This window comes from Sinocyclocheilus anshuiensis, unplaced genomic scaffold (genome assembly GCF_001515605.1).
Source record: "Sinocyclocheilus anshuiensis isolate Anshui unplaced genomic scaffold, SAMN03320099.WGS_v1.1 scaffold1662, whole genome shotgun sequence".
Taxonomy (NCBI): Eukaryota; Metazoa; Chordata; class Actinopteri; order Cypriniformes; family Cyprinidae; genus Sinocyclocheilus; species Sinocyclocheilus anshuiensis.
In genome coordinates this window covers 522,719-539,631 of record NW_015545835.1, presented here as the reverse complement: position 1 = coordinate 539,631, position 16,913 = coordinate 522,719, and the positions used below count along the sequence as shown (strand labels likewise).

General features: G+C 43.0%; 1 protein-coding gene across 1 annotated transcript in view; it reads right to left on the bottom strand.

The window, feature by feature from the left end:
• Window positions 1-355: 355 nt before the first annotated feature.
• Window positions 356-16,913, bottom strand: part of cdk11b (cyclin dependent kinase 11B) — a 17,423-nt gene continuing 865 nt past the window's right edge. The window contains exons 2-19 of the mRNA XM_016499423.1: window positions 16,488-16,618; window positions 15,829-15,944; window positions 15,576-15,703; window positions 15,001-15,148; window positions 10,410-10,558; window positions 9,481-9,618; window positions 9,057-9,152; window positions 8,898-8,943; window positions 7,765-7,925; window positions 7,437-7,636; window positions 7,144-7,356; window positions 6,214-6,319; window positions 6,004-6,125; window positions 5,788-5,895; window positions 5,238-5,354; window positions 3,003-3,151; window positions 1,062-1,251; window positions 356-814 (exon numbers count right to left, since the gene is read on the bottom strand). Of these exons, the coding sequence (XP_016354909.1) occupies window positions 722-814; window positions 1,062-1,251; window positions 3,003-3,151; window positions 5,238-5,354; window positions 5,788-5,895; window positions 6,004-6,125; window positions 6,214-6,319; window positions 7,144-7,356; window positions 7,437-7,636; window positions 7,765-7,925; window positions 8,898-8,943; window positions 9,057-9,152; window positions 9,481-9,618; window positions 10,410-10,558; window positions 15,001-15,148; window positions 15,576-15,703; window positions 15,829-15,944; window positions 16,488-16,598 (2,391 nt within the window). The 5' untranslated portion in view covers window positions 16,599-16,618 and the 3' untranslated portion in view covers window positions 356-721. The remainder of the gene's footprint in view (window positions 815-1,061; window positions 1,252-3,002; window positions 3,152-5,237; window positions 5,355-5,787; window positions 5,896-6,003; window positions 6,126-6,213; window positions 6,320-7,143; window positions 7,357-7,436; window positions 7,637-7,764; window positions 7,926-8,897; window positions 8,944-9,056; window positions 9,153-9,480; window positions 9,619-10,409; window positions 10,559-15,000; window positions 15,149-15,575; window positions 15,704-15,828; window positions 15,945-16,487; window positions 16,619-16,913) is intronic.

Here is a 16,913-nt window from a genome sequence, read left to right as displayed (position 1 = left end):
TTAGATATCCCACCATTCTTTCAGATAAACCAGTTGACCAATTCCCTTCAGTTTGCATTCATTCTGAATGATTGAACAGCCCGGTTGGGAGTGTTCTCCTACTGCCATGGCAAAAGTCCTTGACTAGTACAACTAAGAGAGGGGGAAGTGGTCATCTGATGGACTCATAACCGTATCTAAAGTGACATATGGTCCGAAAATCACAACATCATCGGTGCCACGAGTTCCCATCACTACACTATTTAGCCTCCCTTTGTGAGCGAAAGTAAAATCACTACAAACTATTTGTGCATTCAACGACTTTAATGCACACCTTCCAGCCGATCAGAATCTAGTATTCAGACAGACCGTGGTATTAATGTTTTTAAAACTGTTTTATTTAATATTCATATGATGTCACAAAAATGGATTTTCAACATCCTATTCCCAGCTACAACTGCAGACGAAGAGAAAAAAATAAAAGAGAAAATCTGAAAATGCTGATCTGCTGCTCGTTTTCAAACCAAGCAGAACCAACCAACACATTATATTTCAGATGAACATGAGGAAATTAAAGCACTTGAACTTCATGGAGGTCCTCGGTGCTTGTAAAAAGAAAATGGTTCCCCAGAGTCTGTGTGTCTCAGTGAAGTCCAGTGAACTGCTCTCTGATGCTCGTTCTCTAAATGAGTCTCAGCATCGTGTCAGACACACGCAAAGAAAGCCTGCTGGCCGCCGGAGCTCAGAACTTCAAGCTGAATCCTGGACCAGCTTTGGAGGCACCCTGGTTAGCAGTGGTCAAATGGAAACCAGTATCTTTAAGATCATCATCACCCTGAAGAGGACAACAGAGAGATGAGAATGAGAAACAATAACCAGGAGTTTTAGGAAGACAAACATGACGACACGAGAAGACAAAGAGCTGAATTGTGCCTCCTCTTGGTCAACAGAGACAGAACTGATTGATTTCAAACAGTGTGAAGAAAGCTGCAGTGCAGCATGAATCTAGCTTTGTTCTTCAGAACAACATGCGCTGCTGAATCATGTACTGATTTCATTTTCTGATTTCATGTGGACTGTACCAGCTGGCTGAAGTCCTGTCCTCCCTCCGGCGGTCGTGGGCTCGTTCCTCTCTTCACCCGCTGCTGTTCGCTCTTGGCCGGCCATGTGGGGAACATGGAGGGCTCGATGGGGAGCGGCGACTCCCGGAAATACTCCTGTTTAAGTGCCTCATCGGCACTGATCCGCTTGGCAGGGCAGTACGTCAGAAACCTGAGACAGAAAGCAGACATGTAAGAAAAACTGTCAACAGCAGCTGATGTGGAAACTGCTACTGTCTTGCGTCACTGTAGGAACGATAAACAAAGGAGCAAGGTTAAATTGACACAATGTATATATAATGGTACTGGGTATTTTTGCAAATTATCAATTAACATCTTGTGAAGTGGAAAGCTGCATGTTTGTAACAAACAAACCCATAAAGACATTTTAACTTCAAACCGTTGCTTAAAATATGAGCCCATAATCCATAATAACTCTTCCTCCAGTGAAAAAGTGCATCTCCTGTTGTCTCTCACATCAAAATCCAGCCACATATTCGTTTAGAGCTGCTTAAACGGTGCTTGATCTGTGCAGATTTCTCTCCTGATTCAGACCAGAACACTTTTCACTGGAGGAAGCGTTATTATGGATTATGGACATTAAACGTCTTAATGCTGGATTTGTTTCAGCTTTTGTCTTCTCCATATGTTAACTGATGGACTGGAGTGCTGTGGATTATTGTGATGTTTGGATTCTCATTCTGACGGCACCCATTCACTGCAGAGCATCCATTGCTGAGACACTGATGCAATGCTACATTTCTCCAGATCTGATGAAGAAACAAACTCATCCTAAACTGGGATGAACTGAGAGTGAGCACATTTTCAGCAGATTTTTATTTTTGGATGAATTATTCCAGTGACTATACAGCCTGCTCTCAAACTTGATGGACACAAAGCAAAAGATCAGATAGCAAATTAATGAATTTGGCATTGGAACTAAAGAGTTTCACATTATATAACTCTTCTCAAAACAGTGCAACATTAGAAATTGGCCTGGATGAGGCACGTTTAAGCTGCTGTGAAGAAGCAATACATGAGCGCACGATGGAGTCTTAAATGTCTTTCCTCTTTCGTCTCCTGTGTGTGTGTCCCCTTTCCTCTGCTGCTCTCTCATATGAATGTGGTATTCGCAGCCAGGCTGTGATGGTGCTTTCAGGCAGGCCGTGACCTTTCAGGGCCATCTGTGAGCATCAGCATCCTTTACATCAGGGCCTCTTAAACTTTGGAAACAAGAACCCCTTGACAGATTTCAACTTGAGAAATAAACCGAAAGCCAGAAATGACTGAAATCCAACAGACATCTCATAGCAACGTTCAGATCGATGGCTGTTTATTTCCAAATGAATGATTCACGTTCAATCACACTGCTGCTAATGACGCACAGGCTCAATGACAAGGTTTGTAAATATCCAGAAATGCTTCAGGAGGTTTCCAGAACCAACGTTAAATTAGCTCTTCTGAGTCTTTTGTTTTTAACTCCAGTGTTTCATAACGTGAAGCAGTTGCTTCTACACTGATGCAGCACTTCAGCAAAACAACAGCAACAAAAACGCAGGCACTTTCTGTCCGTGCATAATAATGAGTTTCAGTGCCGTCACGTGTGCATTTGCTCCACTCAACCTTTTCATACCTCGCAAAGGTTTGATTTTCAGCTGATTTACCACCAGTATAATGTTAGCCAGCTAGCTGACACAGATGAGCTGTTCAAAATGACTCGGGACAGTCTTGGAAGCATCGGTAAAAATTTACTCATCTGTAAATGTTTTGCATCATAAGAAATCGAATTCCAGCAAAAGTATTTTACATTATAACGGTCTAATTCCAGCTTCGTGTTAACGGAACTTTATTTCTAGTAAATATAAAAATGAATTATTCAAATGAAGCAGTGTGTTGAATGCGGTGGGCTGTGTGAGCTCTTACTTGTTCATGAGGTCAAAGCCCTGGCCAGACAGCAGCGCTCCGAAGCGCTTGCGCAGGTTATTGTAGGGATATTCTGTGAAAGTCATCTTCTTCACCGCAGGCAGCTCGCTGTATCCCGGCCAGATCTTCTCACTGGGAGAGCCCAAGTCCTACACACGTACACACACACACACACACACACACACGATGTCATGTCAGGTCCTCCAGTACATTAACCGTTTAAAGCGTACATATTACGCTCCTCTGTTACAATGCATTTATCTGATTTAAACTCGTGATTTTTCTCATACTGTACTTTGTTGCAGCACCTCTTTTCACCCTCAGCCTGAAACGCTCTGATTTAGTTCCTGTCTCTTTAAAGCCTGCTTTTCTGAAAAACTCTGCTGATTGGTCAGTCTGTTGTGATTGGTCAAACGCTTAGAGCGTGTGCTGGGAACGCCTCTTACCATGATTGTGTTTCAGCCCCCAAGGCTTCATGAGCAGCTGTAAACAGCATTACTGTACTGTATCTGTAATAAACTACGGCGTCACTATTGGAAGTCCATACGATGCGTTTTTGCCCTTGCAGAGAAGAAAACAGCATCTCCAACAGACAGTTTTCATCAGTTCTTTACATGATTCCCCACCCAAACTAGAGTGATTTCACTGGTGATCTCTTTCAGTGACACAGACGTATATAAAAAACAACACCCACTGGGCGATTCTTTGACTGTAACGCACACCAGCTGTGATTACCCCGATTATATCATGATCACTTGCAGCGTGGACAAGTTAAAGCGGTTATTAACGTTTGCAGCGCAAAATTTGACTGAACGGATAAACAACAGTACTTATTTTCTCTACCGCTCGTTAGATCTAGAATTCAGAAGTGAAATAAATTAATGTGGTAAGAGTTAATTTATTTGAATGTGTTTTGAGAGCGAGATTGTGAATTTTCTGTCTGTGCAGCCTCTCTATATAGTGAAGCTGTCAGTTTAATTACTTCAAAAACAGTGACATTATCATCTTGCTGGAAAATATAGTCTAATGTAGCTTTTAGAGCACAGACAAAGCCTGAGTTTGTTTATATGAAGAGATTTCTTTAATTTGTGTTATTTATTTGATTTAGGGCTTTTTAAAATTTCAATGTAGTTTTGTTATTTACATTTACATTTTAGTCATTTAGCAAACACTTTTGTCCAAAGCGACTAACCAATGAGGACAATAGAAGCATAATAATCGTGAAGCGAATCGTGAGTTGAGTGAATCGTTACATCCCTAGCTTTTAGTAGTGAAGATATTTAATTTTTTTTTTTTTTTTTTTGCAGCGGCTAAAATGCTTTCTGTGCTCCTGAATGTTTCTGTGTGCGCGCAATCTCTTACTGATAGATACAAAGTTTCTGCCTCAGCGTGCAAGTGTATACAGAAAACTGGTAATACAACAGAGTCAAGTTATCTTTTTATCAAGTTATTGGTTGGAATCCCAATGGGATACTGTTATACGTGTTTAGATGCAGATATCGGATATGTATCTGATTAAAAAAACACATTGGGAAGTGGCTCAGACCAGAATAAACAAACAAATAAAAATCAGATCTTGTGCAGATTTTTGTATTTACATGTATTCAACGATATCTGATCTGTGTCACATGTGAGTAAAGAAAATCATTTTGCATTATCTCTGCATACTTCTACTACATACTAACAGTGAAAGTAGTGGAGTGTATGCTTTTGAGTGGTTGCATGCATCATAATCAGGTCAAAAAGCTGGGTCTATATCACAGTCTTCATTGACATTAGCAGACATTTATTGAGTATCTATCTGTATCTAGGCCCCCATTCAACATAGTAAGTTTTGGGCTGCACAATTCCAAATATAGCATTCTATACAGCACTTTGTGTTTGCATGGGAAAACCTGTAAATGAATATGTAAATGCTGTAAAACAAGTGTTTATTTGCCATTATTAAACTGTATATATGGGCCACAAAGCTCTCCAAATACAGTCATCAGCCAAGAAAAACCAGTCAGTCGACCACTAATCGGAGGTGTTCGAAATATTCCCATCATACTGAGGACTCGTCCGCTCAACCAACATTAAAAAAACCCCTAAATGTTCATGGATATGATTATCAGCAGCTGCACTTACAGATCAACATCAACACTTCTTCCTGATGAGTTGATAATAGTGCTTATCAGAAAGCAGAAAAATATCGGTTTAATTGACTCGAGACATTCAGGATGTGATGAAGCATACCTTAAAAACTTTGTTGATTTGATCAATCTCAGATTTGCCAGGGAATAAAGGTTTCTGCGTGAGCAGTTCTCCAAATATACAGCCGACTGACCACATGTCCACAGCTGTGGAGTATTCCTGAGAGGAGGAAACACGAGAGCGATTCAAACAAGACGGCTAAACATCTGAGTCCATCGACAGCCTAGTGAGCAACAGTGACTGTCCACCAGCTTTAAAACGTGAAATCAGCTTTCACACATAGTATGAAAACTATCATTTACAAACATTCAAAACAAAACATTTCAGTACAAGAACCAATATATCTGACACTTACTGTAAAGAAACTATATATCTGCTGTATTCTATGACTATAGCAACTTCTCTGACGGACAGATCTGTCTTCTGGTTTGCAAATGTGGTATTTTTTGTAGATTCTACAGAAGCATCATTTAGAACTTAATCTCTGAGCTCATGGTCTGTCTTAAAGGCTTAGTTTTGTTAAAAAATCAGAACAAACAAAAAATGGCGGGAACCAATATCTGGGTCGATGTCACTGATGTCGTCCACTGACCTTTGCCCCCAGCAGCAGATCAGGTGAGCGGTACCACAGTGTGACCACGACTGGAGTGTAGGGCTTGAGCGGAGAGCCGTACTCTCGAGCCAAACCAAAGTCTCCGATCTACAGAACACATTCACATGCTAGTTAATATCCTGCATCATTATTAAAGAACACTACTAACACGGCGATAGCTATAACACAGTGTGAACTCAGCGGATGACGACTGACCTTTAGAATGCCTTTGTGGCTCAGCAGCAGGTTGGAGGTCTTCAGGTCACGGTGAAGGATCCAGTTGTCATGGAGATGACGGACACCTCTCAGCAGCTGGATCATCAGCGTTTTGACCTCGCCTGCGCAGGAAACAGAAGAGAACCGCCTCATTATGGCAAAGATGTCAGTGCAACATGATGAATTATTCTGCATGCTTTAGGGTCATACCGGGCAGAAAGGGCTGTTTCATGGTCTCCATCAGACTCTTCAGATCATGCTCCACGTAATTCATCACTATGTAGATTTTATCCATATTACTGCCCACGACGATCTCCTACAGCAGGCAGAAAGCACATGCACGAGAGATTCAGTCACACCCGAAACACGCTTGAGCCTTTCAAGGAAACCACCATTAAAAACCCAGTTCATTAATAGTATTTTAACTGGCTTATAAAGGCATTATCACCGTCTAATTAAAATGATTAGTGTTCATTTCAAAGGAGGTGTTAAGAATGTATAATCTATTAAATAATTAGATCCATGCAATAAAGTGAAATGCCTATTGTCAGGGTTTCTGCAGATAAATGTAAGACTTTAGGACCATGTATTGAATAAACTAAAGGGAACACAAGTCGATACGGTCTCTAAATGTAAATGTCTTACATTAGAAATGCTTCAAAGTTTGAAAACAAAACTTTAACAGATCTCCATTACTTAACCCCACCCCCCCTATTTTTGTCATGTTTTCCAGTGCAAATATCTCCAGACTCTTAAATCAAGATACACCTGAGAAGCAAACGGAGAGAAACTGATTGAAATTATGTGCGTTCATGATTAAAACAAAAGCAAATACTGTGTCTGCCAATGGGCTTTTCATTATACCCCGCTTACAGACATTTGTTCTCATTTTAAGCATTAACTAACTTCATTTTGTTCAGTTTTTGAAAATGCATCACATGCATGTATATATTTGTATTGGAAATGTGATTGCAATGCACGCAACATTTATTAATGCCACGACTGCATGAATTCAAGACTTTCTGCTCTTTTTAAGGCCTTGCATTATGAACGGATGAATGAAGACTTTTTAGCCCTGCAGAAACCCTGATCTAAATGAGAGCTATTCTTTACACAGTGAACGCTAGAGTGTTTTCTGACCCGGACGGTGACGATGTTGGGGTGCTGGGCCTTCAGGATGGTGTTGATCTCTCTGAGGGAGGTAATGGGAAAGCCCTCCTTCTCCTTCTCCATCTTCAGTCGTTTCAGGGCCACGATTTCATCCGTCTTTTTGTCTTTGGCTCGGTAGACGACGCCGTAAGTGCCTTCTTCAATGCGGTTCAAGCACTGGAACTCCTCCACGCTCCGGCAGCCCTGCACACAGCGGGACACCAGCTCACACACCTGCGCTGGAGTGAGCGTGAAAGCTGACAGCTGTGTGCGAGCGTGTGCACCTGTAAAGCCGGCAGGTATTTGGGCAGCTCTCTCTTCAGCTCTACGGGCGAGATGGGCGGCGATTCGGGGACGTAGTTGTCTTCAGGAGTGGCTGAATGAGAGGGAGACTGTGGGGTGACGTCTCCCGCCTCCTCAGCTCCCTCTTCTTCCTCTTCCTCACCGCTCACCTCCGAGTCATGATCGAACCGGGACTCTGGAACTGTCACAGCAACACGACACATAGCACACACAGACTAATGCGAAAGATATTTGACGAGAGTAAATTATCATATCAAATTATACCTTTAAAGTCACAAAAAAATAAAGCACTGTTGATGAAATGCTCACTGGGAGGAATGTGGATTCCATTCTCTCTGTCCTCTTCTTCCTCCTCTGACTGTTCTTCATCACTCATGGCAGCTGAGAAAGATAAAGTATGTACACATAGGAAAGTGCATAATGATTCATGCACTATACACATACATGTGTGATGGTTATAATGCTCAGCGCTTCAAAAAACAACACCATTCTTTGATGCAACGTGAATAGTTCTAAATGTAATGCTGCAATCAACGCTTTTCATTCATTTTTACATTTCACTTTAATCATGACAGTCGTAACAGATTCAGTTTAATTGTACACTGTACACAATCTTGAAATCGGTGGGCATTTTTGTTCATTTGGGTGGCAGTGCCTGTTAATTCCCAACCCTGATCAACAAAAGTTATAAATAAACTGAATATAAAAAGAAAGAAGAAATTCCCTGATGACTGATCTACATTCATTACTCAAATCAGCTGTAAACAGCAGCGAACACACACACTTTCTACAGTGGAAATCAGATATCATTCTGAGTATGGGATCCTTGCCACTGTTGCCTTTGACTAGCTTAGTTGTTTTTTTTGAGACGCTTAATATTCAGCAATATCACTGAAACTATCAGATGACAACAAAACCTGAACTGAGATGAGCTGGATCATGACACTGTTGCTTTCTGCTTTACAGCTTAATCAAATTTGCTCCTAATTGATGAGTTTTGCAACATTAACCCAGTTATTGAACTGAATTGAATCAGCTCTGAACTGACTTGAGCTGAATGATGACACTACTGTCTTGTTAATTTGATGAAGTCTGCATCATTGATTCTGTTGTTTTCCTGTTTCTCTCTGTGAAGCTGCTTCGACACAATCTGTACTGTATAAAGTGCTATATAAATAATGGTGACTTGACTAGAACATATCACGGGTCATTCCATGATTTGAAGCATTTTTCTTTATCTAACCCAGGGCTGTCCAAACTCGGTCCTGGAGGGCCGGTGTCCTGCAGAGTTCAGCTCCAACTTGCCTCAACACACCTGACTGGAAGTTTCTATGCCTAGTAAGAGCTTGATTAGCTGCTTCAGGTGTATTTAATTAGGGTTGGAGCTAAACTCTGCAGGACACCGGCCCTCCAGGACCGAGTTTGGACAGCTCTGATCTAACCAGATGACCAACCAGATAAATGGCAGCATGGCAAGATGCTTTGGTACTGTTTTTGAGTCATTTTGTTGAACAAAAACACAGAGAGAACCACAGAAAACCAGACTGAACTAAATCAGAAGATCTATTCAATAAAGTGTGTGTGTGTGTGTAGAGGTGTACCCATCGATGACTCTGGTGTGCTGGTCTTCCTCTCACTGTCACTGATGTCCTGCAGATCAGACAGGGGATTTTTTTCCTCCATCTTCCCCTCCCGCACTGCAAACAAAAACAGCAAGACAGCAGAGTCAAACTTTACTTCTGCAGCGCTTCATACAATACACGTGTCAAAGCAGCTTCACAGAGATGAGCAGGAAAGATGCAGAATCAGTCGGAAACTGGTATGGAACAAATGGAAACATTAGAAACATTAATGTTCTGTCAATGTGCCCTTCAAATAAATACGACTTGATGTGACATGCAGAATTTCTCTTCAGGACATTTACTGAAGGCAGACAGATGAGCTGATGACCGTCCACTGGAAGTCAGGCAGATGTATTTGACGTGAAGTGTACTAGTGATGTATTATCTGGAGGAGGAGCGTAACCTGCTCGCCGCTGTTCGCTGCTCTCTGCTTTAGTCTCTCTCTGCTGACGGACCGGGCTGCGGCTGCGGCTGCGGTGCCGTGAGCGGCTCTTATCTGTGTACTCCTCTCCAGGAGCCCCTCTGTGATGAGACACAGGCCCTGAAACACAGTCAGCCTTCCATTAGTCCACTGTAGCCTTATGTCCGGTCCAGTCGGCAGCTAATTCAGCCCAACAACCACCAACTTCAACACGCAAACACATGGCATTCAGTGGCTATATCTGACATGAGTCTGAAAACAGAGGAGAATATACCGCACTGCAGATCCTGAAACTCATCTTAAAGGAAACAAGAAACCTGTGTTCAATTTAGGGTCCTATGAATGTTTCCCCAAATTCCATGTTTCTCATTTTAATCGTTCTGGATTCCATTTTTAAGTTTAATTAAATGTTCATCAACGAGGTCAAAAATGATATCTAATGGAATTCATAAAACTTTTCCCAATTTAATAATTTATTAAAATGTTAACAATAATAGGGCCCCATGAAAAGTTTAATTTTTTCATAAACACCTTGTTGTCCGTTTGAATTTTTATGGATTTATGATTGAATACAAAATTATTTAAAAAACAGTGGTCCTCAAATGAAGGCATTAACAATTTTAATTAAACGACAATTAACAATTCCTTTTATTTTTTGGCAAATACATATCTGTCATAAGATAAACTGAACGTTTACTTTGGCGGGTTGCAGTTAAGATCTTGTTTGTGTCTGAAGATAGTTGGTGAAGTGACTCTCAGAGCAGCTGCCACTGAATGTGAGTGTGTTTCTCCTGTGTTCACAAGCACATGCTGGGAAATCTAAGTGAAGCGCACAGTTTAGTATGACAGTGGGGCTTTCTGTTTTGCGTTCCTAATACAGCTGCTGTGAGTGTGTGAGTGTGTGGACACACCGTCCCTGCGGGCGTCTCTCTCTTTGCGGCGCTCCTCCGCTCTCCTCTCTCTCTCCTTCAGCTCGCGCTGCTCTCTCTGCTCTTTCTGCTGCTGCTCACGGAGTTTGCGCTCTCTTTCCCGCTGGCGCTCCAGCTGCTCCAGACGATCCCTGCGGATTCACATGAACACACGGGAGTCATCAGGCTAAAGACCAGAGAGCGTCACATGTGCATGAGACCAGATGCATCACAGCGCCGCTCACTGACAGATCAGCTAAACAAGCTTTCTGACACTTAACAGGTTGATGACAACAACTTCCCTCAACAGACGACAACCAACACCTTGCATCATATGAAATTATGCATACCATAAATAAACACACAACCATTCAAAAGTTTGGAAGTATTTTTTAGCAGAAGATAAGTCTCTTCTGCTCACCAAGGCTGCATTTATTTGATTAAAAATACAGGTGCATCGTCTGTGTGCATTGAATTTATTTAATACACGAGTTTCACAATTTGAGTTGAATTACTGAAATAAATGAACTTTTCCATTACATTCTAATTTATTGAGATGCACCTGTATAGTAAAAATAGCAATATTGAGAAATATTATTATGATTTAAAATAACTGTGTTCTATGTGAATATCTGTTAAACTGTAATTTATTTCTGTGAAGCACAAACTGTGAAACATTTTATTTTTCAGGATTCACAGATGAATAGAAAGTTCATAAGAACAGAATTGATTCAAAATAGAAATCTCTTCTAAAATCATAAATATCTTTACTGGCACTTTTGATAAATTTAATTCATCCTGGCTGAATAAAGGTACTAATTTAACGTTTCCCTTATTTATCCCAAACTTTTTAATGGTAATGCATGGCTTTCACAAAAATATAAAGCAGCAAAAACTGTTTTTAACACTGATAATAATAATAATGATTTTTCACAGTATCACTGTTTTTACTTTATATTTGATCAAATAAATGCAGTGTGTGTGAGTGTATGTGTGTGAGTGAGTGAGTGAGTGAGTGTGTGTGTGTGTGAGAGTGAGTGAGTGAGAGTGAGTGAGTGAGAGTGAGTGAGTGAGAGTGAGTGAGTGAGAGTGAGTGAGTGAGAGTGAGTGAGTGAGAGTGAGTGAGTGAGAGTGAGTGAGTGAGAGTGAGTGAGTGAGAGTGAGTGAGTGAGAGTGAGTGAGTGAGAGTGAGTGAGTGAGAGTGAGTGAGTGAGAGTGAGTGAGTGAGAGTGAGTGAGTGAGAGTGAGTGAGTGAGAGTGAGTGAGTGAGAGTGAGTGAGTGAGAGTGAGTGAGTGAGAGTGAGTGAGTGAGAGTGAGTGAGTGAGAGTGAGTGAGTGAGAGTGAGTGAGTGAGAGTGAGTGAGTGAGAGTGAGTGAGTGAGAGTGAGTGAGTGAGAGTGAGTGAGTGAGAGTGAGTGAGTGAGAGTGAGTGAGTGAGAGTGAGTGAGTGAGAGTGAGTGAGTGAGAGTGAGTGAGTGAGAGTGAGTGAGTGAGAGTGAGTGAGTGAGAGTGAGTGAGTGAGAGTGAGTGAGTGAGAGTGAGTGAGTGAGAGTGAGTGAGTGAGAGTGAGTGAGTGAGAGTGAGTGAGTGAGAGTGAGTGAGTGAGAGTGAGTGAGTGAGAGTGAGTGAGTGAGAGTGAGTGAGTGAGAGTGAGTGAGTGAGAGTGAGTGAGTGAGAGTGAGTGAGTGAGAGTGAGTGAGTGAGAGTGAGTGAGTGAGAGTGAGTGAGTGAGAGTGAGTGAGTGAGAGTGAGTGAGTGAGAGTGAGTGAGTGAGAGTGAGTGAGTGAGAGTGAGTGAGTGAGAGTGAGTGAGTGAGAGTGAGTGAGTGAGAGTGAGTGAGTGAGAGTGAGTGAGTGAGAGTGAGTGAGTGAGAGTGAGTGAGTGAGAGTGAGTGAGTGAGAGTGAGTGAGTGAGAGTGAGTGAGTGAGAGTGAGTGAGTGAGAGTGAGTGAGTGAGAGTGAGTGAGTGAGAGTGAGTGAGTGAGAGTGAGTGAGTGAGAGTGAGTGAGTGAGAGTGAGTGAGTGAGAGTGAGTGAGTGAGAGTGAGTGAGTGAGAGTGAGTGAGTGAGAGTGAGTGAGTGAGAGTGAGTGAGTGAGAGTGAGTGAGTGAGAGTGAGTGAGTGAGAGTGAGTGAGTGAGAGTGAGTGAGTGAGAGTGAGTGAGTGAGAGTGAGTGAGTGAGAGTGAGTGAGTGAGAGTGAGTGAGTGAGAGTGAGTGAGTGAGAGTGAGTGAGTGAGAGTGAGTGAGTGAGAGTGAGTGAGTGAGAGTGAGTGAGTGAGAGTGAGTGAGTGAGAGTGAGTGAGTGAGAGTGAGTGAGTGAGAGTGAGTGAGTGAGAGTGAGTGAGTGAGAGTGAGTGAGTGAGAGTGAGTGAGTGAGAGTGAGTGAGTGAGAGTGAGTGAGTGAGAGTGAGTGAGTGAGAGTGAGTGAGTGAGAGTGAGTGAGTGAGAGTGAGTGAGTGAGAGTGAGTGAGTGAGAGTGAGTGAGTGAGAGTGAGTGAGTGAGAGTGAGTGAGTGAGAGTGAGTGAGTGAGAGTGAGTGAGTGAGAGTGAGTGAGTGAGAGTGAGTGAGTGAGAGTGAGTGAGTGAGAGTGAGTGAGTGAGAGTGAGTGAGTGAGAGTGAGTGAGTGAGAGTGAGTGAGTGAGAGTGAGTGAGTGAGAGTGAGTGAGTGAGAGTGAGTGAGTGAGAGTGAGTGAGTGAGAGTGAGTGAGTGAGAGTGAGTGAGTGAGAGTGAGTGAGTGAGAGTGAGTGAGTGAGAGTGAGTGAGTGAGAGTGAGTGAGTGAGAGTGAGTGAGTGAGAGTGAGTGAGTGAGAGTGAGTGAGTGAGAGTGAGTGAGTGAGAGTGAGTGAGTGAGAGTGAGTGAGTGAGAGTGAGTGAGTGAGAGTGAGTGAGTGAGAGTGAGTGAGTGAGAGTGAGTGAGTGAGAGTGAGTGAGTGAGAGTGAGTGAGTGAGAGTGAGTGAGTGAGAGTGAGTGAGTGAGAGTGAGTGAGTGAGAGTGAGTGAGTGAGAGTGAGTGAGTGAGAGTGAGTGAGTGAGAGTGAGTGAGTGAGAGTGAGTGAGTGAGAGTGAGTGAGTGAGAGTGAGTGAGTGAGAGTGAGTGAGTGAGAGTGAGTGAGTGAGAGTGAGTGAGTGAGAGTGAGTGAGTGAGAGTGAGTGAGTGAGAGTGAGTGAGTGAGAGTGAGTGAGTGAGAGTGAGTGAGTGAGAGTGAGTGAGTGAGAGTGAGTGAGTGAGAGTGAGTGAGTGAGAGTGAGTGAGTGAGAGTGAGTGAGTGAGAGTGAGTGAGTGAGAGTGAGTGAGTGAGAGTGAGTGAGTGAGAGTGAGTGAGTGAGAGTGAGTGAGTGAGAGTGAGTGAGTGAGAGTGAGTGAGTGAGAGTGAGTGAGTGAGAGTGAGTGAGTGAGAGTGAGTGAGTGAGAGTGAGTGAGTGAGAGTGAGTGAGTGAGAGTGAGTGAGTGAGAGTGAGTGAGTGAGAGTGAGTGAGTGAGAGTGAGTGAGTGAGAGTGAGTGAGTGAGAGTGAGTGAGTGAGAGTGAGTGAGTGAGAGTGAGTGAGTGAGAGTGAGTGAGTGAGAGTGAGTGAGTGAGAGTGAGTGAGTGAGAGTGAGTGAGTGAGAGTGAGTGAGTGAGAGTGAGTGAGTGAGAGTGAGTGAGTGAGAGTGAGTGAGTGAGAGTGAGTGAGTGAGAGTGAGTGAGTGAGAGTGAGTGAGTGAGAGTGAGTGAGTGAGAGTGAGTGAGTGAGAGTGAGTGAGTGAGAGTGAGTGAGTGAGAGTGAGTGAGTGAGAGTGAGTGAGTGAGAGTGAGTGAGTGAGAGTGAGTGAGTGAGAGTGAGTGAGTGAGAGTGAGTGAGTGAGAGTGAGTGAGTGAGAGTGAGTGAGTGAGAGTGAGTGAGTGAGAGTGAGTGAGTGAGAGTGAGTGAGTGAGAGTGAGTGAGTGAGAGTGAGTGAGTGAGAGTGAGTGAGTGAGAGTGAGTGAGTGAGAGTGAGTGAGTGAGAGTGAGTGAGTGAGAGTGAGTGAGTGAGAGTGAGTGAGTGAGAGTGAGTGAGTGAGAGTGAGTGAGTGAGAGTGAGTGAGTGAGAGTGAGTGAGTGAGAGTGAGTGAGTGAGAGTGAGTGAGTGAGAGTGAGTGAGTGAGAGTGAGTGAGTGAGAGTGAGTGAGTGAGAGTGAGTGAGTGAGAGTGAGTGAGTGAGAGTGAGTGAGTGAGAGTGAGTGAGTGAGAGTGAGTGAGTGAGAGTGAGTGAGTGAGAGTGAGTGAGTGAGAGTGAGTGAGTGAGAGTGAGTGAGTGAGAGTGAGTGAGTGAGAGTGAGTGAGTGAGAGTGAGTGAGTGAGAGTGAGTGAGTGAGAGTGAGTGAGTGAGAGTGAGTGAGTGAGAGTGAGTGAGTGAGAGTGAGTGAGTGAGAGTGAGTGAGTGAGAGTGAGTGAGTGAGAGTGAGTGAGTGAGAGTGAGTGAGTGAGAGTGAGTGAGTGAGAGTGAGTGAGTGAGAGTGAGTGAGTGAGAGTGAGTGAGTGAGAGTGAGTGAGTGAGAGTGAGTGAGTGAGAGTGAGTGTGTGAGAGTGAGTGTGTGTGTGTGAGAGAGAGAGTGTGTGTGTGTGTGTGAGACCTCTCTCGGCGGGAGTGATCTCTGGCTTGATCTCTCCGTTTCTGACGTTCGTAATCTCGTCGTGATTTGTTGTCCTCCTGCCACTGTCTCTTCCTTCTCTCATCTTCTCGCTCCTTCTCTTTGTCTTTTGTGCGTATGTGTTTCCCTGCTGTAACACAACACAGACAAGAATTAGCCAAGCCATTTCTAGTGATAATTGAAGTGAAATGAAGTGAAGGTATCTTTCCACCTGAGATTTTGAATAGCTCTTGATTAGTGATTTTATTATTATTTTTGGCTGCTGCAGGTTTTTGTAGTCTGACACAAACCCAAGCTCTATGGGTCAAGCAGATTAACCAAAGTTTAATTCATAAACAGTTCATGAATGAAAATCTTTAAATGAAAATTTCTGGCCACATAAATAAATAAAATTCAGCCAGTGGCCAGTGCTGAAAATCCTAGATTTATTGATATTGGCATCCATTTTTTTCGCAAACGTTTGATTTTCTGGGATGTATTTTACATTGCTGCCGAAATTCTGCAGTTTTGTCACTAACAATGTTATCGTGGGCAGGTTTGTCTGGTAAGGTGCAGACCTCCTTCTGCAGAAACGCTCCTGCGCCTCCTCTTGTCCTTCCTCTTCTCCTCTTTTCTGTGGTAGGATTTGTCTTTTCGTGTCATCTGCTGCGGGGGTTTGATGGCCAGAGACTCGTCCTCCTCTCCTCTGCAGAAACACATTGAATATCAGCCGATCAAACACACACAGAACTCGTCCTCTCACACCGCAATGAGATTCATGAGCCGTTGTTAACAGTCCCATACTGCACTAGCATTAAACCTCTCACAAACCTGTCCTCAGTCGAGTCTTCCCGTGTGTAGGGTGAATTCTTTATTGTTATTTCCATCCTGTGGTCTCGTAGCTCTCCTTCCTCCGGAGTGTCCCGTTTGGATTCCCGATCATCCGTCTGCCAGAAACAAATCATTCGACAGAGAAAAAGAGCATTTAGGACATTAGCAATCATTCACTCTCATGGAGCATTGTGAATTATGTAATCCGTCTCACTACTCTCTCAATAACACATTTAGATGAAACAGTCAGGGATAATGCATGTAACATAATAAGGCGTGCTGTTATCAGAAAATATTTCACGATAAACTTCAAATATGTTGTTTGCATGCTCATAATCTGATTATATTGCTTAATTGTCCTGTTGTGTTTTGGACAATGCGATATCAATAAATACTACTTAAACTAAGTGCAATTAACGTTATATAGATGCTATTCATAATTATTTGTATGTGTTTGTGCCTCAGTGTGCAAATATTCACTACAAGCATCCATGAAAAAAAAAAATTAAGAAGTAAATATATGGGTCAAACTGAGCCCAAACACAGAAGTAGCAGCCAGTGTTTGAACAGGACAGGAGGGCTACTGGTTCAAACCAAGCCTGCTGCATGTATATGAACGCCACGGTTTATATTTCTCCAGCTGATGATCATGAACTCACGTTCTTTGAGCGTTTAGGGTCACTCTTCTCTTCCAGCTCTCGTCTGCGTTTCTTCTCTTGTAAGATCTCGTCTAATGTCTTAACTTTCCAGGTTTCCTTTTCGTCCCCCATCAGCTCCAAATCACCTCCCACTGCAAAGCACAGGAGCAGACACTCTTACAGTCATGTCACCCTGCTGCTGCAGCCCAGTCTCACCCACTGCTTCACAGAAGTGATCAGGATCAGCTCTTTACAAACACAAACTCCTGTTTTTGGACGTGTAACGTTAACTTACCGTGATAATGAATGTGATTCTGTGTGAGTGAGTGAGTGAGTGAGTGAGTGAGTGAGTGAGTGTGTGTGTGTGTGAATGAGTGAGTGTGTGTGTGAGAGAGTGAGTGAGTGAGAGAGAGAGTGTGTGTGAGTGTGTGAGTGTGAGTGAGTGAG